The sequence below is a fragment of the Centruroides vittatus genome, unplaced genomic scaffold (assembly GCF_030686945.1).
Source record: "Centruroides vittatus isolate TY-2023 unplaced genomic scaffold, ASM3068694v2 contig_2311, whole genome shotgun sequence".
NCBI classification, from domain to species: domain Eukaryota; kingdom Metazoa; phylum Arthropoda; class Arachnida; order Scorpiones; family Buthidae; genus Centruroides; species Centruroides vittatus.
Window position 1 is genome coordinate 392,465 of NW_027121447.1, and position 16,200 is coordinate 408,664.

At 23.7% G+C, this 16,200-nt stretch overlaps 1 protein-coding gene across 1 annotated transcript in view; it reads right to left on the reverse strand.

Moving 5' to 3' along the window:
• Positions 1-224: 224 nt before the first annotated feature.
• The window catches only part of LOC136971091 (Bardet-Biedl syndrome 7 protein homolog), a 44,958-nt gene continuing 28,982 nt past the window's right edge, over positions 225-16,200 (reverse strand). The window contains exons 12-19 of the mRNA XM_067265566.1: positions 11,257-11,452; positions 11,102-11,176; positions 10,820-11,022; positions 8,554-8,718; positions 6,372-6,481; positions 2,511-2,614; positions 598-721; positions 225-524 (exon numbers count right to left, since the gene is read on the reverse strand). Of these exons, the coding sequence (XP_067121667.1) occupies positions 385-524; positions 598-721; positions 2,511-2,614; positions 6,372-6,481; positions 8,554-8,718; positions 10,820-11,022; positions 11,102-11,176; positions 11,257-11,452 (1,117 nt within the window). The 3' untranslated portion in view covers positions 225-384. The remainder of the gene's footprint in view (positions 525-597; positions 722-2,510; positions 2,615-6,371; positions 6,482-8,553; positions 8,719-10,819; positions 11,023-11,101; positions 11,177-11,256; positions 11,453-16,200) is intronic.

Consider the following 16,200-nt stretch of genomic DNA (forward strand, 5'->3'; position numbering starts at 1 on the left):
GTCACACCTTGTCCTATATGCGAGGTCGTCTTATATTCAAGTAAATACGGTAATTTATCACATAAATAATTTTAAAATAAATTTGTAACATTTTAAAACATTTATTTTCTTCTTATAACTGATAACACAAATGAAACAACACCAAAGTTTTAATTTAGTTCTAACTTATTTTGAAACTTTCAAATAATAGAATGTGCATATTCCAAAAATTTGTAAGATTCAAGTGAGAACACTAATGAAACAAATTTTATTTCATATAAATTTACATAAGTCTAAATAAATTGATATTAACAAGTCATATTTTTGATTTATTGAAATTATCACAGTAATTTTGGACTAGAAAAACTACACAGATGTTTATTATTAATTAAAAAGAGAAAATTTCTATTCTGGCCGAGTCTGGAAAAATTTTATTAATGATTCTAAATCATAACTATCCAATAACTGTAAGAGAGTTGGTACTTTGCTTTTCACGTTAACTCCTCTAAATTTATAGACATCAATATAAAGATCAGTAATCATACCTATAAAAAAATTGATATATTATAAAAATTAAATCAATATTTTTATTAGTAATTACGTATCTTATTTACTAACCATAGAGTCGTTCTAAATGACACGGTTGTCTTTTATATTCTTGTTGTAATTGATCAGAATGATCTAAAATGTCTTGATATTCAGGAGCTAGAAAACTTAAATCACTTTCATGAACTTTCAAATCCTTTATTTAAAATAAAACATAATAAATTAATTATAAATTTTATACATAATATAAATAATATTTTAAAACAAAAAAATTCAAGAAGTCAATAATTTAAATGATTAAATTGTTAATTTTAAATACATTATCGATAAATGTAAATACTTATTTTCATTTAATAAATCAACAAAAATCTGAAAATTTTAAATAATATTTATTATAATTATCAAATTAAAAAAAAAAGGATGGTCCATTTTAATCAATCCACTTAAATAACTCAAAAAATACAAATTCTACAAAAAAAAAACTTGCTGCAGTAAAAATGTTAGACTTTAAGGGGGCACAAATGGGGCTATCAGTTCCATTACAGATGGTGTATCAATCAGTGAAAACAGAATCAACTTTATTTTTTAAATAGAAATTCCCCATTTTGTTGCATATTATGATTCTCATGCTACAGAATGTTAAAGCCATCAAACCTGTGATAAAGAGAAGGCAATGTTCTTGATTCCACCAAATAAAAGTTTTTTAATGAAGTTTTTAGCATTTTTATTCCACTTTGCAATGAAATTCACAATCTACAGATTGAGATATGCACAGTGTGGTAGCCACATAAAATTTTAAATGCTTATGATGTCTTGTAAGTGCATCTTTTGAAAAGATGTTTTAGATAAAAGTTTGTTTGTTTTTGATGTAGAATGTTAATATGCATAAAAAGTGGGTTTCTGATTTTAAAATATCCATTTTAGTGCCATCTATGATGAAACCAAAACACCATTTTGCAGCCTTCTTAAACTCTAACATTTTTTGGTTCAATGATTCTTTTGTAGGATACATATTTTTCACACTATTCAAGTGGATTGATTAATTAAAATGGACTGTCCTGTATACATCTAGTTCTTGCTTTAATCATTCTCCATTTATGTTTTCTGATATACTTCTGATGAAAGCATTCGACCTCTCAAAGAGAGAATATTTGAAAAAATATTGAAAACTATCATGCTCAAAATTTTCCAGTCAACATGTTCTGATATGTTGTTATTCAAACTTTAAAACAGGCACTTCAATTTTATTTCATATGCTTAAGGATCAAAATATACTATGTGGTCCTCAACATTTTTAATGATACTCTCATATATTTTTCAATTTCAATAATTTTTCAATAATTCAATAACTTTAATTATTAAAGTTCCAGATAGTTAGTTTTTTAAAGTAAAATACTAAATACAAGTCATTACAAATTTATTACTAAATTCTTGTTGAAATTTAGTGAAAAGTCTTAAAGTCTTATTTTTGCCAACCTCTAATTCTTTGTATATTTTCTCCTCTCCCTCCCATTCCATTCTAGTGAATGTATTACATACATTGTAGAATTGATGTTATTATTAATTGTAGAATACAGTTTTGGAGAAAACTATTTTATAAATTAGCCCAATTATTCTTTATCTTATTTTATAAAATTGAAAACTTTCTACATAATTTTTGAATGCAATTCAAATGATTTTATATTCAAATCAGCATAGCATATGCCATAATTCACTAAATATGATGAACAAATCATTTATTATTCTAATATGTTATGTAATGCTTATTCTTACATGTTTCAAATTATTACTATTTCCTATAAATATTTTTCAGTGCTTAAATGAGTACAGTAATTTTCTGCAATTCTCTATTTTAAAATGTGTTAAATATATCTGTTAGTCACTTCTAGAAATCTTTCATCATACAATACGAGAACTAAATGTACATGATTAATATATATATATATATTTACTATAGAATAAATATAAAATTCTTTATTTCTTACTTTTAAGGCATCAATCACCTGAACTTTCTTTGCTAACAATAACTGATATTCTAATTTTGGATGAATCAAATTTAAAGTATGTGCAATACTTTCTTCATTAATATCTAAAATAAAAAACAAAATTATTCTTTTGATACATTAGTTAAAAGAATAATTTACAACATGTATACAGAGCATTGAAATATTATTGAAAAATGTTTTTTGGTAAGTTTAATTTTAAGTTATTAAAAAATAAACCATTTTATAATTCGTACAATTATTAAACAGAAGAAATATTTTCATAATTCATAGAATTATAAAAATGTTTTCTTCTATTATTTAAGTTAAAATATGTAAATATTAAAAGACATTTAAATATGTTAGCATAAAATTGGTAATTTATTAATGATACATTTTCTTAAAATTATTCAAAGAAATCAAAATTTGAATGAGTATCTGTGCTTTTATTATTCAAAATATATTCAGATTAGCCTACAGATGAAATTTGCAACTAGAATAAAGCATTTATAAACATTTATAATATTTATAACACATTTATAATTAACACATTTAACCAATTTATAATTAACACATTTAACCAAAACATTTATAATATTATATTTCAAATTTATATACTTAAACAAACTTAGGATAAGCAAAATAAAAATTACAAAAATATTGTGTATTCCTGTATTAAAATAATTTTTCAATTTTGATTTCATAACATGTTACGTCATTTCTTTAGTAGCTTAAATTATCACATAATATAGGTTCATTTACCTATGGATAGATTTTTAACAAACTCTGACAAGAAAATCGCTAATGAAAACATGCTGATTATGTTTTAAATTCATTTATACTAGATAATTAAAATTAATTTATTCTGGTTAAATTTGCAAATTTCTTTTACTAAATGTATTAAATAAACTTTCTAAAATTTAAAAGTCAATACTTTATTAACAAACAAATTAACATGAAAAATATAAACACTGTTATATAAACAATTTAGGACATGATCTGTATCTTACATTGCATAACATTTAACTTTGTAAAGTGTTTATCTTTAATGATTTTTATTTCCTAAATCATTTTGATATGTAAAATTTAAACATAAAATGTGAGAATATCTGATGATAAATTTATAAATTTTTAATGTATTATGAATATCCTATTTATTTGTACATCAAATGGAAAACTATTATACTTTATCTTTTTATCTAAATCTATAAAATTTGTACATTGTTGGTTTTTATTCTTCTTTGCATTTCATTTTAAATACACAAACTTCTAGGATTTTTTAAAATGTTATATACTTTTTTAAAGTATTTATCATAAGCAATAAATCATTTGTGTGATACATTTTATTAAAAGTAATTATTTGACAAATTATTTCCACATTTAAACCTATCTTAAAGATTAAATCATGCAATTTCTTAGGTGAGTGAAAATTTGGATATCATATTACAAGAAAAAATCAATTTTTGGATTAAATTTGTCACATTTTTTAAATTTTAATCACAATTTCAGCTAATGAGACTAGCAGAAAGTACAGGTAAAACCGATAAAAATGGCAATTACAATTATTTCTGGACAAAGTTTACATTCAGTACTTTAAACTGTTAACTTTTTAATTTTATATAATTATTAATAATATTTGATATCATTCTTATTCTAAACTATGATGCAAACTTTAACCATATGTAATATATAGAGTATGTACAGTAAATGCATTTATTATTACAGTAAACCTTTCTAACTTGGACTGATAGGGATGGAGATTGTCCAAGTTAATGGAGCATTTTCTCCAATGACACAGAAAAGAAGAAGGTACAGTAGAGTAACTTATTTCAATCAGCATTATACAGAAGTTTACCAAACTTTAGTTTATTATTACAGAACTTATTTAGTAATAATAATAAATACTACTGAATTTATTATTAAAAGGAAAAAAGCTCAAAAATTTTCATGACAGTATATACATTTGTTCATTCATCCCAAGAGAAGACAGGGGATTATTTGGAAATCAGAATTCAGAGAAACTCATAAGTGTAATTGACGAAGAGTGGATTTGACTGTTAAGAATAGGAAAAGAAGGTTCATGATTGTCCAGCTTTACATGAACAAATTATGTTGTTGATTTTACAAGATTTTTCCTGCAAGTTTAAAATGCCAGTAATTTCTGCAGGACAATGTGTGCATTTACGTGCATTTGATATTTTATTTGTGATTAAATGAAATGAAATAAAATTAGAATTGTATTAATGAATTAAAGATCAAAATAAAGAAAATTAGAAGTCACACCTTGTCCTATATGCAAGGTCGTCTTATATTCAAGTAAATACAGTACTTAATAGAAGTAAAAAGTAATGAAATTAAATATTTTTTATACATATAAATTCTCATATAACTTCATTTCCTTCAAACTCACTGCCATTAAAGTATAAAAATATATTGAATACAAATTGACTTCTTCTGTCATTTACAAATACCTGCAACAATCCAAAAACAATTTTCACTTATGACCTTTTATTTGAGGCTGTGCCACTGCAAAAAACTAAAATGGTTAAAAATATTTTCTGGAGACAATGCCAATGCCATAATTCACAATAGTTGATTAAAATTAAAAATTGGCTGATGGTATTTACATTAAAATATATTTTTATTTTCAATTTTTAATTTTAATAACTTCCATTTATGTAAGGCAGTCCCTGATGTCCAGATGCAATGTTTTCCTAAAAACATGTACAAAAGCTGAATGTATGAAAGTTGAGTAATAAACTTGTATGTTATAAAGGGAGTTATTTTCCTAAAAAGCTAAAAAGAAAAATTATAGAATCTTTTATTAAGGAAGGAAAGCTTTGCTTTTTTACAGAAAATATGTTACAATGCATAAAGCATTATTTTAAATGTTAAAATAGTATGTCAAAGAGAATACTGACAATAAAAATTAATTTTCTCAAATGACTTTGTTGTTACCAAAATTAGCAGAAAGTGCAACTGCAAGATAGCTGAATATTTTTGTCATCTGAAAATGTATGAAAGTCTAAGTTTGGCACACAAAAAAAACTTAGGGGTAACAAAGTATTACATATAAAAGTAAGACTTCATACATGTTAAACCACTTCTGTTATGTTTTCTACGTAACTTGCTTAAGATCCTTCAATTTTCAACTCATTTAATGACTCACATATTCTATATTTACATTGAATTCTTTTTAAGATAAATTAGTATTGCAAAGATTATGTCACTGAAAGTTAAATCAACATTTATATCTTAACATTACTATTTCATATCATTCTATATAATGCCTTGTTTTTCCAATTGATACCTTTCTTGTTAGCAGTTCCAGTGATCTGCCTCAAAAAAGCTTTTGCAAACAGAAATGATATATATAAACTTGATTCTTTTAGATAAGTTTTTGATAGCTTTAAATTTCCTATAGCTTTAAATTTCTGAACATAGCTTTAAATTTCCTATCTTGAAATTTAAAGCTATGTTCAGAAAGCATTTCCTACTATATAATGAACTGCAGTTGAACTTAAGGAACAAATCTAGATTGTTTCTTAATTTCAGCTAGTTTTTAGCATTAACATTAGCAGTAACACTAGTTTTAGTTTTTACTATTCTAAGCTGTCTAGCTTAGAATAATATAATACTAAAAATGAAAAACAATAATTTATTTTTATTTACTACAGACTAATAAAAATGTTTTATAGACAATCTACACAGATAAGCATTACAAGTCTTTATTATTTCAATTTTATCAAATTACTAAACGACAAATCACATTTTAGAATGAATTATTGAATTATTACAAATTTTATTTTATATAAAAATATTTAAGTTATTAAAGTAAATTAATAAATATTTTATTTCACTAACCACAAGAAATATCCAAAGAAATTTTTTTTCTAGTTGCTTCTTTTGATAAAACATCTTTCAAAATAGAAATAGTTGATATGCTATCTGATTTAAATGTTGCTTCACCTTTCCTATAAAATATAATAAAATATATTAGATCACATAAATTACTTTCGATTACATTCTTTAATTAAAATCAATAAAAAAGTAATAATTTCAATTAACAAATTAAATTAAAAATATTGATAATTTTAAATAATAATATTTACAAAAGCTATCTATTAGCTTTTGTAAATATTATTATAAGCTAATTTCTATTAGAAATTATAATTATCTATTAAATTATCATGGAAATTAATTTTCCAAAAATCTTGTAGATAAATCAAGGACATAAAAGGATATTTTTCATTCTGAAATAAAATATGATATATCTAGAATATGATTTGACATATTAATAATTATCAATAATCAAATTACAGATATTTTATAATATCTGTTGCTTATTTATTTGTTAGTTTTATAACTAACAAATAAATAAGCAAGTAAAGGAATAATAACAAAAGGAGAAAATAGTTAATGAAAAGAATAACTGTGAAAAAATTGTATAATTCAAATAGTTCAATCAATCAATAACAAAAAGTGGTTTAACAAACCAATATCACTAATACTGCTTGTCATACTTATTATGAATAATGATGGGAATATGAAATCCTAAAGAAAACACTTTGAAAGCTGTAATAAGTGGCTATATAAAAGTTACCATAATTCATATAACCATATATTATATGGTTATATGAATTATGGTAACTTTAATTATCATATAACCATGGCAGCCTGGCGTGACCATGAGAGGGTACTTAAGGACGCACCAGTATTTGAACGAGACTTTTTTTCCCATCGTGAGTGGTAAGTTTTGCTTGTTTTTCTGAGAACTGTGTTGTGCTGAATCAGAACGTTTTGAGACTAAATTAACTTCCGAAATATAATGTTTTTTGTTTTTATATTTTTCAATATATTTATTTTGTTTGTGAGAAATAAAGAAATAATTTTTAAAAAATTTCGTTAGTCTTAACATTGACAAAAATTCAACGCAAAGCGACGCGCAATGGAGAGAAATTTCAACATGGAATAGATTAATTAAACAAAAGAAATTAACTTCTCCTGAATTTAAATTAACCCCCTCCCTCCGGGATGTTTTTCTACACATACTCATACTTCGGGGTCCTTTGAAATTTTTAAGTGCAAAAGGGGGGTCACGGACCAAAAAGTTTGAGAAACACTGCTCTATAAGATACAACTTAAGTTTTTAATACAGGTATACCTCGCCTTACGTCTGTAATTGGTTCCAGGAGAGGCGACGTAAGTCGAAAAACAACATAAGTCGAATTTACTCGTGTAGTTACGACTTAAGTCGAAACTATGGTAGAAAATGCCGATAATGACCACTTAAAGACTGGTAAATAAGACGACAACACAGAAACACAGATGTTTCCATGTTTCATTCTCTAGGATTTATGATGATTATATTAACATTTACCGTAAATGTACATATTTTAATATGATTTTATGTGATTTTAACGGTTTTCTAGTGATATTACGACTTCAATATTTGTGGCGGACGGATGTAAAGTCGAATAAAATGATTTAAACTTGAGTTTTATTTTTCCATATACTTTTTTGACAAACGACGTATAATCGAGAACGACGTAACTCGAGGTATACCTGTATAAAATTATTACTGTAGATAATTTACTTGCAATTGAAACTACATTTTATATATAATTTATACATGTCCTAAAAAGCTATTAATCACACAACAATTTTAGCATTAATTACAATTGAGATAACTATATTGATACTAATTTAATATGATAAAGCTGTGTTTCATCAAAAACCTTCAATGATACTTGGTATAACAAAAAAGTGTCAAAATAATCAGATGATAAAAATAGGGCAAAATATTCATGTATGGAATAGAGAATCACGGATTTAAATTTACTTCCCAATCATTCTGAATTATTTGACAATTAAATTTATGAATACATAACTTGATACTACAATAAGCATAACACTATTGTTAAACAAATAGGTTATATTGAAAACTTACTCAGGCATATTACTAAATAAAAACTGAATCAGAATTTAACTAATTCTTAATTTCAAACTGAGAGAATAGATGTGAAACTTGTTAAATGAATCTTACTTGTAAGCACAACTAAGAACAGTATCTAAAAATGTAGAAACAAAGTATAATGAAGCATAGTCGCCTGCTGGAGTTCTCTCTGGTACTTCTGGTAGGCAGAATACAATCCAGGCATGCATTTCTCCTAATGTAAACATTCCTCGTAATGTAAGTGTGTTTAATGGCCTGAAAAAATTGTAATGTTTATAGATACTATACTAAAACAAAAATAATTTAAAATATAAAAGATAATTTTCAATTTTTTTAATTATAAAATTATTCAAACATTATTTTAAGGACAAGGCTGTTTTAAAATTAATTAGAAGAACTATAAAAGAACTATGGTAAACAAAATTTTACTTATCAATAAAAAAATTAATAATTTTTATACTTTAAGTAGCAATTGTGAATAATTAGATTTTAATTTGTTAATTATATGATACTTTACAATTATAAAAAGATAAATATTGATTTATAGAAGTAATCAGTAAACTAAAATATTGGATATATTAAAGAAATTTCAAAGTGGTGAATAAATTGTCAGATAAAATTATGATTAATACAGAAACAAATTATTAACATAACAGTAAATTATTAGTTGTATTTAATACTTTAAATGTAACTGCAACCTTAGAACATTATTACTATTTGATGTAAAATTCAAATGAAAAAATATCTGAGTGTTAAAAAATTTTAAATAGATTTTAATTGTGCAGTAAAATTTGTTTATTCAAAACATCGTGGTTGTAGTAAATGATAATAAGCATGACATTATACTAAACATAAAAAGATATTTCTTAAGAAATTTAACTTTAATTATGTTCTGTATCACTGTGATTTGAACTAAATTAAATTATGAAAACCAATAAATATCATATATGCTGGTTTATTTAAGTTTTTAAGCTCAAAAAATTCTCTCCAAAATTAAGAGGTGACTTATAAGGCAAGTGTAAAATTCAAAGCTTTACTACAGAGGTAAACAATTGTTTTGCACCACTGACTGTTATTCAAGCAAATTGTCATATATAATTTTAATTAAAACTCAAGTTTGATCACAGGGATTAATATATATAATAACCAAAATTTGGTATAAATGAATACTTCACCACGTACAGAACAACTGTTAGTAACTGATATGCCAATTGTACATCACTGATACAAATGGCAGAGATTAAGTAAAAATATATTTTAGTATTCTATTATCATATACAGTGGTCACCACTTACTGTGATCACTGGTTAATGTTATCAGTCACTTAAGATAATCAAAACTAGTTTTCCCAAACCAGTTCTATATTCCATGTGTAAAATCTTGCTGGTTATGATCAGCTTACCACTTATTATCATCAGATTAAACTAGGACATTTATAATATTTGTAACTGATAAATTAGGATCAGCTTTCAATAACTTTTCAAAAATGTTAATTATTACTTTTTTGGCAGTTATTATTTAATAATCTTTGCTATCTTTTAAATATAGCACTGATTATAAATTTATTAAAAATTTATTACTGATTATAAAATGTTCTATGTTAGTTGGCATAGAACAACACATAATTTTTAGTTGGGCCCAGTTATGCAAAAAGTACTAATTCTCAAATATACAAAAATCGATTGAAGTCATGTACAAATTCAGTATTGTTCAAATCCTCATTTTACAGAAACAACCAAATTGCAGAGCTACTGTTAGTGTATTGAAAAAGCTCAACAACTAACTCCTAGTCCATATTTTTTTTTGAAAATGAAAATCTTTAACCATGATTTACTCAGTTTAAGTACATTGATAATGGGTAGCCTTTTGCATAACTGGGTGCAGTTGAAACTGCTATTCTATGACTGTTACTCCTGAATAAGATATTTTTAGAACATTAAAAACTTTAAATAAACAAATAAATAAACATTGGAGTTACCATTGTAATACTATATCTATTTTTATTTATTAAAAAACACCATAAATTTATTTCCTTTAGTTTTTTAATTGTAATTTTATGATTATACCTTAATATGTTATTCTATTGATACTGTAGGTCAGGAAATGACCAACTTTTTGTTAATATGATCAAATTTCATTATATTAAAACCAATCGTGATCTATTGTTAGACTAAAGTGATGTCATTACATATTGTAAGTTTATGGTTATGTCTGTAACAACTGGAGACTTACTAAGGTATATACAGTATAAGCAAGTATTCATGTTCTCTCTCATTCATAATTTAATACTGAAAGCAATTTAATAGGACTTTTTGATAAAAATTAATATAGAATCTAAAATAAAAATAATAATTACTTTTTATCATCAAATGTGTGAGTACGTCGATGAAGTGATAATGGTTTTATTTGATACTGACGGACTTGACAGCATTTAGGTTGTAATCTAGGAGTAATGTAAGCCTGTAATACACCATATTGACCTTCAATAGATCTTATTTTAATTTCTAGTCTTGTAGTATTAGCTTGGCATCGGTATGTTGCTAACAAAAAATTACCATTCTGTGTAAAGATATACATATATAAATTAATATGCTTTTTATTAATTATGGTGTGTTTGAAAATTAAAAATTATACTTGCTTCTATATCACATGAACTGTAGCTAACAACTGCTGAATTTCTTTCACTATCCAAAAGATCAACAGGCACATTACTCTAAAAAATAAAATGTATTATTTTTGTAATTAATGAATTTTATGATTAACTTATATGCACCAGTAGGTATTAAATCTAACCTGAATTAAAACATTATCAATTGCTGTTTGAACTTCAAGGGTAAGAAGATATGATGCATCTTCATGATTAAGATTAAATTGATCATTTATTTTGAAGAAAGGTACAGCAGATACTCCCCCAAATTCAGACTGTGCTGCTAATTGATATTTTTCTCTTTCTTTAAGTACACGTTGCTGCAATTCTTCAACTTCTTCCCTATAATAAATTAACAGAATAAAATAGATTAATAATTAAATATCTAATAGGATAAAAATACTGGTATTAAAAAAATTTGATAAATCTTGTAATTTTGTGTGGATAATCCAGTTTAAAGTCAATTTCAAAGCAGGTGCAGGTTTATGGTGGTGCATGTTATTTATCATTTTAACTTGCAATTACAAAATTATCAAACAGATTTTCATTTGTCAAAATGTAATAAGAATACCTTTAAAAAGAAATATTAAAATCTTTTGCATGCTATATATATATATATATATTTATCTGCCATTACAACTTTTTCAAAACAAGGGGAAATATTTGCCTTGTTTTTAGTTCTATCCAATTCATTTTCTACATCAATCTAACCTTTAAATGATGTTATTAGACTTTCTTAATTAAACTTGTATCTTGAATGATAATAAGTTTCTGGTAATTCTCTCCACTCTATATAATTACTCTCATAAAACTATTTAGGAACCAATAGTCAATTTTACTATATTTTAGTTCTCTACAATGAATAAGAGCTAAGCATTTGAATTAGTATAATTAAACTTTATTTCTACTTAATTTTTTAAAATATTAGCATTATAATAAAATTTTGAAACAGAAATGCAATCTAAGCATTTCTGTTTCAAATGTTTTTTTTTTGTTTTACTTACTTTATAATTACATCTACAATGATTACAAAATAAAATAAAAAAAATAGGCAGAATGGAATATTTGAGACAATACCTTCTAAACTGCATGTTGGTGAGTTTCATGATTTCAATGGCTACTTTGGAGGTGAGGGTATACTGTGGTATGGACTATATGTTTCTTTGGGTTATCCACATAAAATTATAGTAATTTCAAATCTAATACAAACAGTTGTAATTTTGCAAAATAACTTATCTTGAATTTTTTGTCATCATCTCATATTCAACAATTTTAATCAGTTTAAATTCTAACTATTTAAAGTATTTCTTTACCGACATTAACAATAGTAAATGATACAACATAACATAATATCAGCTAAAAAATGGCAAAGTTAGAAATAATTTTCAATTTTAAACAACTTTTTATCATTATTCCAATATAATTTTTAAATTATATAATATTTTATCTTTAAAACAAAGATTGTTTTGATATTCTAAATGAAATAAAATTAATAATTACTTTAAATAATATAAATTTTACATAAATATTTTTGTGATAATGCAAAAGTTTTATAATTTTGTTTTTAATATAGAGTAAATTTTATGTACAGTAAACCTTTCATTTAATGGACTAATTGGGGATAGGGTGGGTCTGTTATTGCCAAAAATCCATTAAATTGAATGTGTTTTAAAATATATGTTAATAACAAATTTTAAATTACTCGGTGACTATTTAATTCAACCTTTCAGCACCTTTTAGCAGGTTTTATATTTTTCCTATCAAACAGAAATTTTTTATCCATTAAACCGGGATCTGTGAAATTGAGGGTTACTGCATTATCTTTGATGCTTGTTAATCATATTATGAATATATATGTATAAATTCTTTTCTCATTGCCCAGCTACATACAACAAGGAATCATTTCAAGTTTTGACTGTATAAACATATACAAAATATTCCATTAAAATCAATTTCAGTTTTGAAATAAGAATATAATAAAATTATATTATATCATAAAATAAAAAAAAATATGAAATTAGAAAATAAAAGTTCAAATTTTGTTGTTATAATTTATTATTCAAATTACTTTATGTTGTGTGAATGTTCATCACTAAACTAACAAATATTTATCATTGTTGATATATGAAGATAAAAATAAGTTACTTAATGTTATTCTCCATTTATTTATAACATATTTTCTTGTGCTATAATATGTTATTTTAATAATTTTTAATGTACTACAATATATGTATATATTGAAAAGTTACGATAATATGTAGTTGTGTCACAAATGTTATGATTTATTACTTGATCTTATCAAATTATTGAAGGAAGTAAAATTGCTGAAACTGCTTAATTGCTAAGTAAATAAAATGAGGTTGTCATCAGATCTAAACTTTTCCATTTAACCTTTAAATTAATTGATAATTTTAATTCATAAAAATATTTATTTTATAGAATATACTCAAGTTATATAAGTAATTCATAAACTTTTTATTTTAACTTTATTAATCTAATGATAAAATAAAATAAACTGTTCCAAAATTTATGAATGAAATTATTTCAAAACTTAGTAAAAACAATCTATGATCAAGTTTTTAATTATCTTAAAATACAAGTTGTAACTTAAGCATTTTTGATTATTAAATCAAAAATGTGTATCACACTATTTCAATCAAAAAACAATATTTAAAAATAATGCATTGCTTTATTAATTTTTGCTATTATCAATTATTAATCTAACTTTAATTCTTTAATCTTTTATATTAAAAATATTTCTATTCTACATTAATTTCAGCCAAGATAGTTCACTAAAAAAATTAAATGTTTTCAAACAAACTTTAGTTGTGAAAATTTTCAATTTATCTAAACAAACAATCTATTTAAATATATGTATTCCATCAAATAACATATCAACTATAGTTTATTGAAATTGAATGCCAAGTAGTTAGAAAAAGTTTAAATTCTTAATAAATTATTCTAACTACAAAAATAAGGCTGTAATTAGTTTATTATTGATTTACATGTGTGAATTTTGTAAAGAATTAAATAACTTTAATATATTTTAACTATCAATCACATTCAATTTCCAGAATTGAAATTAATTATTTTCTAAAATAAATGAAATAATATTTATAAAATATTATTTTCTAGATTTTCTTCTTTATAGGATAACCACAAAACAAAATTCACTTTTTAAACTGATCAATCCAAAGAATTTAATTATTACTTGTTGCTAGTGATAAATCTGTCCAAATCTATGAAAAAATAAATTTATAGAAATTGTCTAATCATGATGATAGTCATTAAAAAGAAAGTAGTCTGAAATTTATTTTATAAATCTTTTATTTTCTATACATAATCTGTATCCATTCAAGTTTTAAGTTTAATAGACTAGATATTTATACAAAGAACATATAATATACTATAATATAATTATTGCATCGGAATAACCATCTCTGATTTTAAACAATTCTCACAGCATCTCTTCTTTTTAGTTTAAAAATTTTTATTAATTAATTACTGTTATTAAGATTATAGTAGAGGAAATTAAATTTAACAATAGTAACTTTAATATACTTTTATACTATTTAGACTAAGGAAAATTTCTGGATTTTTCATCAGGTAATATAAGTAGGTTATTAAGGAAAATTAAAGATTATATGATTATTTATAAATTTTACTTTACTTTTAAAAACTATAATAAAGATTATCTAAATTAACTAAGTGTACTCTTTATCATTTACTATTTAATTTTATATGGTTTAAAAACCAGGTATTACAAATTTTATCAATTTAAAAATAAAGAACACACTAACATTTAAACACTTTTTCAAAGTTAAAAATTACTTGCTTGCAGCTTGTTATTTAAAAATAATAAAATTATTTTTATTATATATTTAATCTAACGAGGAGAGGTTATCACTTGGTCTTCAAGAATTTCAATAATACTGTGTGTGGCTAAGCCTCAGTAAGAACATTTATTGAACAGAGAGAAAGAGTGGCTTCTCAAACATTTTCAAGAAAATCAAAGTAAACAATTCATTAAAGACTAAGTGCTTGATATTAGCATACTATACTCATATTTTGAAATCTCTGGTTTGCATCTCAATGAATGAACTTTTCTCGACTCAATGCAATTTTTCATAAATAATTACAAATTTTACAGGTTTATACATTTTGTCTATTTATTTTCTATTAAAAATGTGTATTTTCTCTTCTTTGAAAGTTCCTTTTTGGAATTGTCTATTAAGAATAAATTTAAAGTTTGTTTTAAAAACTTGATTAATAAATTATTTATATCAATATTTTATGTAATTATTCTTATTAACTTTAATTTATTTTTACTGTCTCCTTGTTTTATTAGCTATGAAAATGAAATATACTTAGGATATAAACAATAAGAAACCAGAGAAATAATATTGAAAAATTGGTAGTTTTTTTTTTTTTTACAGTATTTGTGTTTACAATTAAAACCCATGTAATTTACAATTATTTTATGTAAAAATTGCACTGAGTTGAAAAAACATTTGTTCATTGAGATGCAAACCAGAGATCTCACAAATATAAATATGGCATGTAACACCAAACACCCAGTCATCAATAAAAAAGTCCACAAAACTTATTCATAAGTCATTCAGACTCTTTTAACTTTAATGAACAGAGGGAGAAAATGCAAAGGTTCATACCAATGCATATCCTCACAAATAGTATTATTGTAATCCCTGAGGACCATTTCCTCAGTTCCCTTGCAAAACTGTATTAATACTAAATATCAAATGTAAGTTTTGGAATATAAAAACGTATTCATGCTATATAAAGCTTATGTAAATTATTTAATAAGAGAAATCTATCAGCTATTCATGCAATAAAATAATCCTACATGCTTTTATTAAGAGCATATATTATTAATATAAACAGTACAAAATTAAAACAAGAATTATTAATACAATCTACAAGAAAAGTTTTATTCATAAAAAAATTTATATAAACTTACTTATATATTATAACTATGTAAAATATAATAATTAATTTAAACAAATTTTTATAAAAATTATTTATATTTAAATAACATCATTAAACATCAAAAATGAAATATTTTACTTTAA